Below are 16,750 nucleotides of genomic sequence, written 5' to 3'. Positions count from 1 at the left end.
GAATGCGTCACCATGGTCCTTCAACTCCTGGGCTACAGGAGGGGTTCTGGGGGCCGTTCGGCACCCGGCTGTTTTGAGAACCGAGCCTGCACAGCGTGTGAGGGACCTGATGGGACATGCAAGAGTTGGGATTTGCTCTAATGACATTGACAACATGTTTCTTTTTCACGTCACTGTTCCCTGGTGGGATGTGCGCAGCTAGTAGCTCTGGTGACCTGTGGTTTTGCAGTGAGCTCTCCTGTAAATTGCAGAGACGACCATCCTTAGCGGCCGACCTTGATGCTGTGGACCATCACTCCATAGTAAATATGGAAGTAGCACGCATGGGCTTTCTTAGATGTAGTGTCTCTTTCTACCTGGAAGTCTCGTCTCGATAGAACTCGGCCACTTTCCCAGGATTTCTACCAACACAGAATTTCAGTCTAAACTTCATGGATATAAATTTAAATATTGTTTTGTTTAATGTCAGTGTTTAACATCACAAACTATTTGCAGAATAGTTTTAGTGAATTTAATACAACTGAATGCCTAAGTTTAGTGGCAAGACCAAGATTAGACAGGTGGAATATCTCCCTTGCAGGCCTTGATAACAACAGCTTTTAAAAAACTTTCGGTTAAAATTGTTGATACATGGATTTTGGCTCCAAAAGGGATTATTTCACAGATAGCTGACTTTATATGTGGTATATGTATTGGGGGGTGGAGGGTGAGGTTCTGGTTCTTTCAGGTATTGACAGCCCCCCAAAAGATGTACATAACATTTCTCACACTACCTGTTTCTCAAAACAAGCTCTGAAGTAACCAGATGTGAATCAGAATGTTTTTATTATTCTGTGCAAATTTGTATGCAAGCATTCTTTTTCTTTACTGAAGCTGAGGCAAGATTCAGGTTTCTTAAAAAGCACACGCAAGATACTTTTGTCAGCATATAAAGCAGAGGTGTGACTTTAATATTGTTGTTTTGGTGCTTATTTATGTGAAGATTGCATTCTAAGGAAGAAAAAGTGTAAGTGGTACAGGTGTATGATCTAAAGCTTTCTGCAAAGGTATCGGTGAGGAAATGATTCAAGGATCGTAAAGCTGACTCTAACATTGCAAGCATCTATACATGCTAGTGATGTTGTTGCAGTAGTTACCCTTAAACTGGGAAGTCAGTTTGGTAGTTCCTAGGCCCTCTTCTATTTCTGCAACTCCGAGCGTGTGTGGGGACAAGGATGGAACATGAAATGCAAAACTCGGTTATATTGTGCCTTGAATTTGTGGAAGATGCATACCCTCCCCTCAGGAAGCAAACCAACTGAAATCAGTTGAGAAGAACTGGTACTGGAAGATTGGATGTATTCTATGGGAATAAATTCAAATAGAGTTTTCCAGATCTTGTTGTTTTATTTAAACGACCATTTATGACTTTTACAAGTTGATGGTAAAACTCCTGTTGTACTGAACCAGAACTTAGTTTCACTCTTGGCTCTAAACAAGCAAAATTGTTGATAATGTGTTCGGAATGAATAGAAACGTGTTGTTCATGGTTGGGTACAGAGAACAAATAGATTTCCTCACTTTCAGTACTGTTTGTACATTCTGATCAACACTAACCAAAATGTGTAGACACATAAGCTGTGCCATCTCCTGTGCTGTGATTCTCTTTCAAATAAAGTTTATGTCCTGAAAGCATTCTTTATATTTTTTTTCTGCGTATTATATACAGGTTCCCTTGCTCTCCTTTTTTTGATGATGCTTTGCTCTGAGTTGTCCCACTGAAGTCAGTACGAGCAGTAAAAGACCGAGTTATTATTCAGTATCAGTATGCCGTGTCCCCCACACGAAAACCTTTCAGACTGTGCTATGGGACCCTTTGCACCCCAAGCACTGGAAATCTCGCAGTGGTGAGGGGGGCACAAGTACGGTTGCTGCTGCAGTTTGGATCAAATCCCTTGTTTATTTGGCCTGAACAGACAAGAGTGTAGATGGCACCAAGGCTTCAGTGAGTAAATTCCCTGTGAACAAGCAGCTTGCAAGTCTCAGAGTTTTGTCGTCTGAATCTAGCTCTTGGACCTGCAGCTCATCCTGCAGCACAGCAATAGCCACTGAAAGCTGGAGGGGGAAAAAGGGTTAAAGAGCCTTCCCTTTCACCTTACGCAAATATGCAAGGAATACTTGGACAAGAATGGTATGTCAGGAGTGCTGTTGGGAAGAGGGACAGCTGTTTGTTTTTCATCCTCCCCCAAAGTACAATCTATTTAAATATTTACATGATCTCTTGCTAAAAGGCTTTCTTTTCTTTCCTATACTTTTCTGGTTTATTATTAAGTTATGAATGGGGGAGAGGGAGAGATTTGTAATTGCTAATTCTTCCGCTTTACTGAAAAATGATATCATTTCATTTACCCAGAGAAATATGGTAGTAGTGTTTTCTAACAAATTGAAATGGTTTCACTGAGGCCTATGCTTTGCTGTTTAATATTATTGCGTCTTCTTTTCATGTACTTTACATATTTTATAATCTTAATAGGCTATCTGAACATACAGTAAAAATAGGAAATTTCAGACAATACAACCTTGAAGAGAAAGCAGCGGAAGACTAATATTTTATGTAGATAATTTCAGAACATTAATAATATAGATAATAAAGCACTTGTAAATGCAGAAATTATGTATTCAGTATTTTATAAACAGTTCTGAGTGGCCACTAGGTCCTTCACTGATAAACACACACCTGTTCCAGCCTTGGTCACAGCCTGTCTATCTGTTCTGTGTAGACTCTCCTACTAGGTCACCGCATCTAAAATTGTGTAACTATTCAAGGTGTCTATTTGTAAGTGTCGGTTTAAAGAATTAGCAATATTTAACGACATGAAACATCTTGGATTACAAAGCTCTTGCAGGGAGAGAGGTGAAAATAGAGCTTCTTAGGCTCCAGAGGAAAGACTTCAGCAAGTGGTTAGTATTACACCTAGGAAGTAATCTTTTTAAAAGAATAGATCATAGGAGACACTACACTTAAACATGTCTGTAGTCTTTGTTGGACTGAGGCCTTGATCATTAATCACAGTTCAAAATTAAAGGTATTTCACTTCAATGTAAAATGAGTTTTACAAGGAACGTGGTTTGCACACAATACAGACCTTCAAGACACAATTTGAAAGTAATTTAGCATGAGAAAGAGTCTGTATTTAATTAGATAGTAGACAGTAAGTATTTCATATTGTCTTTTCATAGTCTAAATTTTGTCAGACGTGCAACTGATGTACAAGAGCTGTTTGTTTTTGAAGAGTGGTACATCTGTACACTGGGTAGCCTTCAAAGAGAGAAGATTTACCCCTTTCTGTTGAAGTGACTGGCAGACCTCTGAGAGGCTTTGGCAAGGTCAGTACTTCATTCTCAAAAGTTCGTAGCCTTGTAATCATTATTTTGGAAGTAATCTTTACTCTCTTCTATGATTACCCATATAAACCCCTTGTCAAAGACTGTGGCAAAAGTTGCAATTAAAAATTAAGCAGAAAATACATTTTAGTATATGCAGGCTCAGGTGCAGGAAAGCCTTTAAGGATCTGTCTGATTTTAAGTGGCTATACACGTGATGGCATGATCTAAATCTCAAATACAGCTAGATTTTAGTCAGCATCTGCAACTCTCTTTGGTCTGGACGGGACCCACCGTTTAGTGTTGAAGTGACTTTGGCAACTACAAATCCCAGGGAGCATTGCCATTAGCAGGTTTGTGCAACCGGATTGGCATCCTGCAGGGACCAATGGCAGGCAGAGAATTCAAGAAAACCCATGTGTGTCAGCTGCCAGTATTAAAAAGCACTGGAGAGAGCTGTAGACCTGAGTGGAAATTGCCTGTTTCCCTGGGCTACTTTTAAACCCTTGTGTGAGCTTTGTGTTGATATTATATTTTACACCTCTGTGCCTGGGCTTGAAAAAGACGGCTGGACTCGTCTAGATGGATGCAATTCTGAACTGCAGACTGGATGACTTGGAAGATTACTACAACTTGCTAGGATGCGACGAACTGTCTACGGTAAGAGCCTTGCCCACCTCCCCTGCAGGTTAATAACATTTTGAACGTGCTTGTCTGTCTACGGGGTGGGGGGGTGGATTTGAAGTTGTTTATCTCTACAGGCAGGACTATTTGAAATGCATTAGTGAATCTTCTTTCTTGCCACTTTTATCTTTTAGTATCTTCCTTCGTAAAGCTCTAGTTTCTGATCTATATACTGATGTTAAGATCCTAGAATAAGGCATATATTAAAAGTGTCTTATACAACAGGATTGTATTATAGATAGAGCTGAAACAATGGTTTATTCATTAATTTAGTTCAACATGTGATACGGTTATGTATCATGAGCCAACTGCATAATTTGACAACATCCAAATAATATTTTTGAATATATTTTCGGTTTTAAAATGATGAAAAAAAGCTATTTATATGCAACTAATACAATTAATTTTCATAGCTGTAGGTCCCTGATAATGGTATTGAGTTTCTCAAGTTTTACACATATTTTTTTAAATGTTTTAAAAACTGTATTCATTGGTTGGGAGGAAAACCAAAAATAATATCTCTTTTTTTTTCATCATATTAATGATTTTTAAATGCTAATTTTTATGACATTCAAATACTAGTTTTACCAATTGTTTTTGGTAGCAGATATATACTTTATAATGAGATCTAGCTAAGCAATTGTTGAATGATTTGTAGCTAAAACAAGTGTTCTTCTTCCTGAAGGTGTCCATATAACATTTTTTGTATAGTCTGAGTTAGTCTTATGCTAATATTTTTTAATCTAGTTATTATATTAACTGGAATTGTGTTTCAATTTTGGAAAAGGAGTTTTGATTACTCTGCTGTAATGAAGGATGTATTCAGTGTGGATAAAAGCTGTATTTTTCTCAGTAAATTTAATCAGATGCTCTCATCTGTCCTAGTGGTCAAATGCTGGGAAAACACCTGTCTTTTCTGTCACTGAAAGCATACTAGTAAGCATCTTCGATCTGTTACAGAAGGCAATTCAAAGCTTTTCCTGAGATAACTCCCAAGAAAACATCCCAGCAGAGGGCGGTGTGAAAGTTTCTATGTAGGCTTGTTTCCTAGATGCTATTTCTCATTTTCTACCTCACACTAATTCCTTAAGGGCTTACCAATTAATGAATAGTTCAAGCACCTATGATAATAATTTTTCAAATTGCTGAAAAATGAAATTAAAAAGATGGAATAAATCTTAATGGGTTCTGAAAAATAATCTGTCAAGTATTATTTATCGAGAGAAGCAGCAGATGTTACTGGGTTGTTTTTGACATGGGAGTAGGAACTGAGATCACAGGTTGACTAAGTGCCACGATTGCCTTCCGTCAGGATGGTGCACACCACTTCTAACATTTAACAGAAATTTGAAGCATTATGGGTGTTTTACAATCACGTTACTCTGTATATGCAGTCAAGTATTTGTAGCAGCAGAGGCTTCTTTAGGCATATACAGCACATTCCCAGCTGCAGTACTTTCACCCAAGCTGTTGAATATGCTGGTCTTTATCCGACCTGGTTACATTTAAGCACAAATAGTCTCAATTTCTACAGATTTTCCCTGTATTCAAGTAAACACCCATGTTCATTCTTGGCTTATTGTGAAATTGAACCCATGGACACGTAGTTCATCTTCAGACTTGAGAGGAAGAGGGAGATTTAATCTACACCCTTCTTCCAATAACAGTTTTATTCATATATAGTGTGTATTGGATACCTTTCTTGGTAAAACATCTCACTGAATATTTTACATAAATTTCATATGTTTTGTATAAACTTCCTATAAACTTTTCCTTCTACTGATTTTTTTTAAATTATTTTTTCTTTTAAACTGAAGACTTCCAGGCTACCCCTCTGCTACTGTACATATTTTAACTTTAAAGTTCCCCTTTATATAAATGTATTTTAGAGGTGGTAGCTAGCTATATACTAACGAGTTTCAACATGTTCTCTGTACAATGTATATATTTTTAAATGTCTTACTAACTGGAGATACACCACCTTATATATGTCCCTCTGGTAGAAGTTACTGAGAGGAGCGAAAAGTGTAGAATTCTTAAAATACCATTGTAGACCACATTTTTCCCAGCATGTGATAACAAAATTTGGCCAGCTAGTTGAGTGAACTGTAATTTTATTCTGAAGAAAAAAATGTTATGAGCCTTAATTTTGAAATAAATCATTTAAATTGTGCATGGATATCAGGGTTTGAAGGATGGGGAATTTATATAAACAGCCTTTCTAACATGGGAGAGTATAGTAGCTAATAGATATCTTAGGGCAAAATGTTGTAAAAGCTTAAGCTATACTGGAATGATATAAAGAAGTTTTGGCTTCTGAATTATAATAAGAAACAAGTTACTTTGAAAAATCTGAAAATTAATCTACGCTGATGCCCACTCCAGTGGTTTCCTGTATTTTGTTAACTGTTAATATGTCTTTGTTTTTCCAGTGGTTGTAATACTTTATGGTATATATAAACTGTGTGGGAACTTGTAATTAACTAATAAATTAATACATGCCAATATTATAATATTGATTATAAATCTATTCTATTCCAAGCCAACCTTTTTGCACAGAAAATTAGCTTGACAGTAAGAATGTGAACTGCTAGTTATCTATCTTTGGGGTACCCAAGAAGGAAGTCATGTGGCAGTGGCTAAATTTCCTATGAAGAGGATATGGAGAAAGCCACCCAATCCCACAAATTGATCATCAGCAATACAGAAAGTCTTTGCTTCCTGCAATGAGACTTTGTTAAATGTTAAAGTTGATTAAACAAAGTGAAGAGCAACTGAAGTGATGCATTTTGCCTGTGTGGTCAAATGTGAGGAAAGGGTTTTGCATGCATGATCTTTACACATCTTTCTAAAGCCAACGTGCCATATTGGATGACTGAACTTCACAAAAACAAGAATAAGGATGAGTGTATGGAAAATGAAATTAAATCAGCAGTGTTACTGACAGATGGTTGTTGTTACCTATTCTGCTTGCACTAAAGCTTGTAAAAATGAATAGGAAAAAAATCTTTCAGCATTCTTTGTTGTTCCTCACAACTCCTTTCAAAAAGCTAATTTGAAGATTGTTTCTGTGTGTATATATTTACTCACTTAAAATCTTGCTATTATGTTTAGGTTGAACAAATTCTTGCAGAATTTAAGATTAAAGCCCTTGAATGTCATCCTGACAAACATCCTGGAAACCCCAAAGCAGGTATGTATTCTTCTCTGTTTAACAACAATCTATTTTTTTCTTATATTAACATGACTAAGATATTAAATTCAGCCTTAAAACTTTATTAGATAGTCTCTTCCCCAAAATATATTTTAATTGTCATGTGTATTGAGCATACTGTCTTTAAATAGCAAGCTTTAATATTTTTTCTAACACTTGCACACTCCTAGGAAGACACTTTTTGGATTTTTTTTTTTTTTTCCCCCTAGGACTTTCATTTTTTTTCTTCTTTCTGTGGTAGAACATCTTTTAATACAGAAATTATTTATGGAGTGTATCCCTTTCTAGACCTATGAAGTTGGCTTGCTTCCATGCTCAGAGGCATTCAAGTGCCATTCTTGCGTCAACTAGTTAATTTGCTTCCACGAACAAGCCCATCAGGAACACATTAAATGTACTTTAGTTTCTTTTAATGTAATTTAATGACTGGAAATAAAAAGAAGCCAACACCACATGAGTAGCCATCTGTTTCCAGAACAGCAGCTAACATTTGCATTTATGAAAGTGTGCAGTTCATTATACCTGTGATGGCTAAGCAGCACCTGAGTTATTTGGAGACAATCTTACCCACTGATCACCACAATATAGCTGTAATCAGTGCTCACCGATGTCTGAATAGTTTATATTCTTGTAATAAAGGTTGTTCTGATCATAAGTATGGTGCCCACCAAAAATTTTTTGTAGAATAATTAAACAGGCTTCTCATTTTGATTAATGCACAAAACTTTTCCTTTGGATTCTTCCTATTAGTTTATGCTTCTGTTATTCAGTTTATAGTTAAACTGAACACCACAGCTCACCTACTTGTGTGAGTTTGACCTCATCCACACCCTCCTGTGAGATAGCAGAGCTGGGAATATAGCCAATGTTAAATGAGACTCCTGCTCCACTGCCTCCAGCAGAGCTCTTAGCAGGGCTTGGCTTTCCTTATTGATGTGCCATCCTAGCCTAGAATCAGAGAGCTGATGGGGGGGGGGGGGGGTTGGAGGGTGGCATTAAAGGGCGAAATAGGTAGCATTTTTCGCTTTGAGATTCCCTGACAAGGAACCCCCTGAGATTTGGTGTTTGAGAGACAATCTACCGCCTATTCACAATAACCTGATCACTAATATTTAGTTTATTTTAAATGATAGCACAAGTACCAATGAAACCAATGGAATCACCTTTGCAGAAAATTCTGGCTATGGCAGCAGGGAAATGAGACTATTCCAGCACATGGTCCTGTTCTGCCTGCACCACCTGGCAGTGCTGCCCTGTCCCCCATTCACTGAAACTAACTCAAAAAGGCAGGCCAAGTGCCAGATGTTGGAGCAGCTTTGTCAAGAAGCAGTATTTTATTCTCCATTTACCTGAACATGCTGTATTTATGTTAAATACCTTTTTACAGTACTAGTGAAAGTTTACTTCGTATTTTTTATTTCATCAGCTTAAAGCTCAGTAACAAGTAGACCTTTTATTTGTTGAAAACTAGAAACACTAGAAAAAGGAAATCCAATAGACCTGCCCCCTCAACCTGTTGTCTGTTCTTTGATTTATAGTTATCAATTTTGATTAGTGTTTGGGCTTAGTGTATGTCAAAAGAAATCTCTAATTTGTAAACTGGAATAAATGAATAATAATGATGATAGATCACTGTAACATAGGTGACTCATAGATAAAATCTAAATCTTTATGACCCTTCTACAAATAGTAACATGCAGCTGCATCCTTAGTAACCGTAACCATTTAATGAAAAATTACCCTGTAGTGACAAATAAGAGTTCTCATTCATGCAGTCTGGTATTCAAGACAACATTTTAGCCCATGTAGAAAACATACCTAATATAAAGCCCAAGTTACTTAATTTGAACAATATTTAGATTCCTCTTCTTGCCTGTCAATTTTTGCTTGCCTGCCCCCCACCCCCCGTCCTGTTTCCTTGGTGTTGTGCCTTGCTATGACTTCCTTGCTGCTGTGGATGTATGTTCCTTCTAAGCATTATTACTCTAGTTCAGTTTCCCTTTTTAAGGTTGTCTGCAGGGGGCGACTTGTGCCTGCTGGACTCTGTAGGTTTCTCTGAACTTAAATTCAGAAGATTTTGAACCCGGTAGATGAATCAGCATTTTAGTCCTCATTTGAAAAGGGTATCAGTTGTCCACCAAAGGTGCTATGATCCTAAAGCCGGCTAAAACTGTGCAAAGCTGTAAGCAGAACAACCACATAACCTTGTCACTTAGTCCTCCTTCTGTCTCCTCCACTCTGTTTGCTCTAAACCACTGTTGGCAGCTCCCCTTTCACATCTGAACTAATTTATTTGAAAACAAATATTGGCTTTAGTATCTTTTTGGTTTGTGTTCTAGTGGAGAATTTCCAGAAGCTGCAGCAAGCAAAGGAGATTCTTACTAATGAAGAGAGTCGAGCACGTTATGATTACTGGCGACGAAGCAAAATTACCATTCCATTCCAGCAATGGGAAGCCCTGAGCAATTCTGTGAAAACGGTTCGTGTTGTCTAAGTTTGGGCCTTTAGGAGGAGGGGGAGGCAGGGCTGGTCCAGAGAAAATGTTGCAGTGAGTGAGGGGATGTTTTACAACACTTCTGCTGCAGTGGTGGGTTTTGGGGATGGGAGTAGTGCAGAGGGATTCCTGCAGTAAGGATGTTAAGGAAATGCAGGAAAAATCGGAGTGCCATAGAAGATCATTCACAGAAGGTTTGTAGGCTAGTGGTTTTAGAGTGAATTTATAAAGTTACTGCTTTTATGTGTATTATATGAAGTTTAAGTAACTTAAGGACTGTTTTCAAATGCTTCAGCACACTTTGATTTTGTAGGAACCTTTTATTTATTTTCAAACCTAGATTAAAGCTAGGACCTTTGTATAATATATTCTCCTTTTGGTATATTGCTTATCAGATAGGTTTTCTTGCTATCTGATTAAATAAAGAGCTCATTGAAAAATCTAGAAGATAAGTTCCTTGGAACCCTGGGCTTCACAAAGGTTTTTGGAGGAGCCCTGCTAAGCTAGTGGGGTGATTTGTGACAGACACAGATGTTCTAAGGGTTGTTTTCCCTCCTACTTTTGCTAGTGAGATAATCTGGTATCATGTTCCTAGTAGATCCTAATTCCATAATGTTTGATTCTTTTTTTTTCTTTTTTTCTGCAGCATTAGGTTGAATGATAGTTACAAGTCTACATTGTCATATTTTAAGGCAGGTGAATAAATGTTTCCCTTGCCCATTCTGCCCACCTCAATTCTGCTTACAAGGGAATTTTGAGCCTCTTCAACTAAAGCATTATGCCTGAGCTTCAATGTTTGCTGGAAGTATCCCATCAAGCTTAGTTCCATTCCAAACAGAAGTCATTCCACAGACTTTAATAGTAAATGTTTCCAAATTGTCTTGCTTTCAAAGGGCACCTTGAAGTCAAAGATAGCTTTGAAAATGGAAATTTTCTAAGTCATTCAAGCCCTCTTAAAAAAGTCATGACAGAAGAAACTGGATAAAAGACCCTTAGAATTATTTGATGCACTTGAACATTTTGTTCTTCATCCCCACCTGACATAAACTACCCTCTCAAATGCTATTTGCAGTATGTAACTGTGCTTTCCCCTATCCTATTGACCTGCAAGCTTCTCTCTAATATGTGCTTTGTTTAACTGTTTATTACAGCGATATAAGAAACAAAAGAGAAGTTCATTAAAAATCTTCTAAAGCATAGGAATTAGTTCTTTATTTGTAATTTTTGCATTTCTTTAGTCGATGCACTGGGCTGTCCAAAGTAAGAAGGACCAAATGCTCGAAGCTCCTGACTTGAATAATAGCAATAGTATAACTAATGAGATTTGGACCCAACAGACTGAAAACAATGAAGATGGATTGTCAGATGGGAACAGGGAGCAAGGAGATGTTGCAATTCCTGATGTGAAACCACAGTCTTCAAAGAATCCAGACTCCCCCAGTAAGTGAAACCAGCAGTTACATAAAATTGCAGTATCCAGGGATTGGCCTGAAATGGATGCTTTTAGTCATGAGAAATTCTCCTCCAGAATAATATGTTTAACTGGTAGCTTTTTTAATGTGGTTTTGGGTTGGGGTTTTGGTTTTGGTTTTATGTTGTTTATCATTTATTTAATTTTGAAGCTTTCAGACCTTTCTTCCTCCCTACCCCATGTTTGCTTGCCTGTTTACTAGTAAAACCAAAAACTGAAGAAGAAAAAAAATTCTCATTAAGTCAAAATGGAAGGTTCAGTTTTGCTGCTATACCAAAATGAAGGGGGAAAAAAAAAAGAAAAAGGAAAAAAAAAGTGCAATTCTTTTCAGTGATATTTTAAAAATAACTTTTAAAACTGTTAAATAAAATATTTAGGTATGATTTTTTTTTTTTTATCTAGCATTCAGTACTTCTGTAGAGTTTGCATCTGATGAGTTAATGAGGACGAAAAATTGAGACTTGAAGGCTTCTTTTGTATTTGAACAGTTTTTTTAAAAAATAGTGCATGCACCAGAATAAATGTGTATTTCAAAAGCTGTCATCTGGCCATTTAGTATTTCCTGTCTGTTGTCTAGGTCAGTATGCCTGAATCAAAGTTTACTTACCACAACGGCCACCCTCTGTTCTGCTTGATCCTTCAGGAGTTTCATAATCTTAGGCTTATGTTATCAGAGAACTATTATTAAATAAAGTCCTGTAATTTCTCTCCAGCTTGATCAAACAGGAAATTAAGTTGAACTGTGAGGGTAGCAAAACCTAATTTAATCCCAAACATTTGTGCAATGAAGAAAACGGATAAGGAAATTTTACAAACAAATGTATGTGAGGCAAACTGAAAATTTTATATTTAAAAAATATGCTCTATAAAATACTATTTGCTATTTTTTGGTAATTAAATCATCACCGTATCCTTTGTAGAACAGTAAAATTTCAAAGTAAAGAAGACATCATCTTGTTCCTTGTAATGGTGAGCTTTCTTTGCAGGCATCTTCTTTCTCATAATTTTTTGAAGCTTTAGTTTAATTTCCATAGATTTGAATGGGAAAAATATGAAACCCATCAAATGCCTAGTTAATTTATTCAGTGGGCATATATTTATATTAATAAATGTTAATATTAGAATATGTTTATTTGACAGGACCTGTATGTGCTTCAGTGTTCATACTTGATGTTAGGATGTTGATAATGCTTTTGTTTTGGTCCAGGAAAATGTATTGCATTGGATTCCACTTTTAAACTGGGATATTTTTCATTCCTGTCTGCTGGTCCCTAAGAATTTTGGACTATGACTCCACGTAGCTATTTCAGCCAGAATAAGAGGTTTTAACACTAAGTCTGGTAATAGGTTTTAGCTTCCTGATATAGGAAGATCACATTTTAGTATTAACAGCCCATGGATCATAAAAACATAGTGCAGGGTCTGAAAAACTCCTTCACTCTTTTGTATATGGAAAGGGCCATCTGTACCTTCCCTCCACACTGCTGCCTTTCACGTACTTGGAGATTTATCATGCCACCCTCTATCTCTTCTTCTTTCGATTAAGCAAATGCAATTTGCTCAGTTTTTCTTTGTAAGTCCTCTTTTCTGGACTACCATCATTCTTGCTGTTCTCCTTTGGACTCTTCCCAGCTGATATATATCTTGAAGTTTGGTGTTTGCTTGAGTTCTTGTTCAAACGGTGCTATTAATACAGAGATTGTCCCTGCTAGTCAAGAGCACTGGAAGTGACCAATTTTTTACTTACTTTTTTGGGAGAAGATTATCAAGTATTATTTCAGACAACTTAGTTTTATACATGTTTATAATAATATACTTGCCTTTCTCTTTTTTTCCTTAGGATTTTCAGAGGCAAATTACTGGCACTTGCGTTTCCGCTGGTCAGGGGATGCTCCATCAGAGCTTCTGAGGAAATTCAGAAACTATGAGATCTAAAATGCAAAATACACAAGAGCGTGAGATCATCTGTTCAACAATTCAGTATTTTTTTTGTCAGCAGTTATAAGTTATTTGTATTTTGTATTTGTTCATTGTGATGTAAACGTTGTTCGACTAAATGTCTTAATACTGATTTGTTAACACACATGCTATGAGCATTATAGATGGAGGTCTTTGTTTAATAAGCAAATTTTAATAAGTAAAGCCGTTTTCAGTATTAACATAAAGTGATTTTAGTGATTTTGTGAGGTTATCTAATATCTTATATATTGTTTCTTGTATTCTTAAGTATTGTGTAGTGAATAATATTTCTCTCAATACCGTGATGTTATATAGAATGTACTCTCAGTAGAACCAAAAGTCAATGTTAGACTCCAGCATATCATCCCGTTCAGTGATGATCTTCCAAAAGCTATATAACAATGAACTTTAAACAAAACTGTGCTTATTTCTAAACTCTGTACTCTGGTTCACTTCTCCCTTGTATTGTACTTTCTGTAGTGATTTATAATGCACGCATGCACAATACTATTACAACCGTAACTTGTTGGAGAATAGTGATCTTACGATATAGATGAAATAAGAATCTTCTTATTATCCAAGAAGGTCACTGTGATAGATCAAGCACCCTTAACAATCATTTGCTTTCTATCTTAACCAGTATACTTTTTGCACCAGCTATTTATTTTGGAAGTTCCAGAACTTCACTTTTCCATTTAGCAACCTTCTTAGGATTTATTGGTGGACAACTGATACCCCTTGTATATGTGCCAGCATTGTCCTGTGGCTTAATAGTAATTTCCCTTCCTGCTCTGGCCTGGTAGATGGGGTCTTATCAGGGTTTTGTATGGTGAGGAATAAAGAATCAGGCCAGTCAGCCTTAATGTGTACAAAATCTCACATGAAAGGTTTTTGATATTTTGGGCAACTTTTCAAATTCTACATTGTATTTATTTATTTCATATTTGCTTTCTTCTTTGTAAACCTGGCGAATATGTCAGGTATTGACAACGTGGTTTTGTGCAGGCAAGTAATTCTGTCAGCTAAAAATAAAACTGCATATGTACAAAAAGGGGTTGTTTTCATTTTTTCAATTGAAATCCTCTACCCACCACAGAGAGCCCTTTTGAATTTCTTGTTATTTGTTCCCTCAGTGTGTAAAAGCTTAAGGGAGTCCAGTTATGAATCTTGGGCATCTCCATGGAAAGTCTAATCTGAAAACTACAGTCTTCTCCCAACATGGAAACAATATTACGATGTCTGTCTCTCCCTGGAGTGACATGTTTGGCTCTTCCATGCAAGGGTATGATGTGCTGACTGACCTACTGTGCTTCTGTTGGTGCCTATTCACTATAAGTTGTAACACAGGTGCCTGCCAGTGGAACCCTGATAATATGTATATCTTATTAACCTCATTAGTGTATTTATTCTGGTGCCAGTTTTCATTACAGAGGCTGATACCAGTGTTAATGCTGGTTGTGTTTGTACCAGTTTATAAAAGCTCAAAGTACTGGTCTTCTGCTGATACAGCTACGTTGATCCAGATTTGATGGCATCAGTAGCAATAGCTATTTTTACAGCACATCATCCTGCTTATCCAAACTTTTTTTTTTATTTCTACATGCTTTTCCCTTGCATATCTTGCAGCTGAAAACATTGTAGAGATGAGATTAATAATTCTCTGTAATATCTGCTAAATGTAATTACAAACTTTCTTCTAGTGTATATACTGCTTTCCTTTATATAAAGGTATTTGCTCAAGAAAGACTTTCAATCCATTTTATAGGGAGGGACTGTAAAGAACGTCAAACAGTAGTAACAGAAGAAACTCTAGTTCATGTGAAGGATACAAAGTAATAGGGTACAATTTTTCTCTCTTTAACAAAAAAATGGAAATGCAACCAGCTGGAGTACTTTTGAATGAGATGGCAGCTCAGATTCTCTTGCTGATTCTCTTCCCATTTCACTTGCTGGTAAAGGTAAAAAGGGGGTAATTGGATGAATGATTCAGCACCTTACCAGCTGGTTTCCCTTCAGAAGTGAGTATACAATAGACCCTTGAAGAGCAAACTCATTTTTCATGTCATTAAACCTGATGTCATTATTAGCCAATTGTTACATGGTTTGTTTTGGCAAAGCACCTTTGATATTTGTTCTGGATGAATAACTGCAGATATTTGGAAGACTCTTGGCTGATGGCAAAACTTGCATTTTGCAACATACCTGCTAGAGATCAGTACTCTAATTTGTATTTGCCCTAGCGAAGGGGGCAGATTATTAACTGGTGCTCTAGTACGCTGATACCAGCCTTTTTTTTTTTTTTTTTCCTATTTATGTATACATTTAACTTGAAAGGGTCCAATTTTCTATATTTCTCAAATAGAGTTGAATTAACCTATTCCTAGCAGAGCAAACCCAGAGGTACTGGAAAGCAAGAGGAAGCTGTGCAGCCTTTTTTGCTTGTGGGACAGCATTGGTGGGACCTGACCCATTGGCCAGTAAGAACAGTTAACTGGAGTAAGTGGGCAGCCCCAGTTCTCTCTCATGTTAGAAAGGAAAGAAATAAGCACTTGACAGGTTACTCAGTGTTAGATCATTCAGGGCCCACCCCCCAAGCATAAACTGCTTACCCTTTTTTAAAAATATATAGTATTTTTAGAAGTTATTTTGCTAGTAGCATGAAAAGATCCAGCAAATGTCCCACATGACATTATCCACAATAATGTGGTGCCTTGGCCTCTGCACTAGTAAGCACATAACATATTTAACGTGCTTAAATATTACTAGGAGCAGGGGTTGTAATGTGTATCTCAAGCTCTGCAGAGATGCGATTAAGAGACAACAGTCAGTTATACATGTTTTTTCAGTGGCCAAAAAAGAACTTAATTTTCTTTGCAAAGTGGAAACAGCTGCAAAAGGACAGTTGTGGGAGTGGGGAACAACAGCAACAAACCCAGATACTATATATTAGAATTAGGGTCTGTGAATCTCAGGCTGGGGGAGAGAGCAGGTCCCTGCAGGGTATGGTGAGGTCCCATTTTCTTCTTTAGCACTTCCTATGAGTTGTTTAGGTAGGTAACAAAGGTCCTGAACCTTCTGGGTATCTCAGGGGTCTGACTAGGTGTGTGCTTCCACCACACAGCTATTGAGTATTGCCATGCTCGAGTGCTTTGTTAGCTATAGCTCTAAGTGACTTCACTTAGCTTGGTGTGAAAATAAACAGACCTGTGAAGTGAGCCTAGATCCTCTGGAGTCTAGTCAAAAGTAGATTAAACTTGGCCATTACTGGACTTGTAAGGGCTGACGAGATTTCAGCTGGAAGTTATGAGATAGCAGATGGGGGTGCAGGTGGATGACGTTGCTAATAAAATAGAGAGAATAGGACATGTGGCTTAATACTGTGTTTCTAGGTCTCTGAAATGGTATCAACCAGTTTTGTAATACCAGAACTTCAGCAACTATTTAGCCAGCTGTTTACAATAAAACTGAACAGCTCGGGGGGGGGGGGGGGGGGTTGAATTATATAAAATTAATATATCTTTAATTACTGCTGTCATGTCTGTTCTTGTGCAAAGGCTGAATATAT

At 37.1% G+C, this 16,750-nt stretch overlaps 1 protein-coding gene across 2 annotated transcripts; it reads left to right on the top strand.

The window, feature by feature from the left end:
- The first annotated feature begins 2,794 nt into the window (after positions 1-2,794).
- Positions 2,795-14,226, top strand: DNAJC12 (DnaJ heat shock protein family (Hsp40) member C12). 2 transcript variants are annotated; one of them, XM_049809724.1, is made up of 6 exons: positions 2,795-3,366; positions 3,928-4,023; positions 7,162-7,240; positions 9,601-9,740; positions 10,994-11,195; positions 13,067-14,226. In XM_049809724.1, the coding sequence occupies exons 2-6, from the start codon at positions 3,946-3,948 to the stop codon at positions 13,159-13,161; spliced, it is 594 nt and encodes a 197-aa protein (XP_049665681.1). In that variant the 5' UTR covers positions 2,795-3,366; positions 3,928-3,945; the 3' UTR covers positions 13,162-14,226. The 2 variants fall into 2 exon arrangements, with proteins under 2 accessions (XP_049665681.1, XP_049665682.1); XM_049809725.1 differs by lacking the exon at positions 2,795-3,366 and having other exon boundaries at positions 3,423-4,023; positions 11,093-11,195.
- Positions 14,227-16,750: the final 2,524 nt, after the last annotated feature.

This window comes from Accipiter gentilis, chromosome 9 (genome assembly GCF_929443795.1).
Source record: "Accipiter gentilis chromosome 9, bAccGen1.1, whole genome shotgun sequence".
NCBI classification, from domain to species: domain Eukaryota; kingdom Metazoa; phylum Chordata; class Aves; order Accipitriformes; family Accipitridae; genus Astur; species Astur gentilis.
Note: the sequence above shows the minus strand (reverse complement) of the source record. Positions and strands in the feature narration are given on the sequence as shown.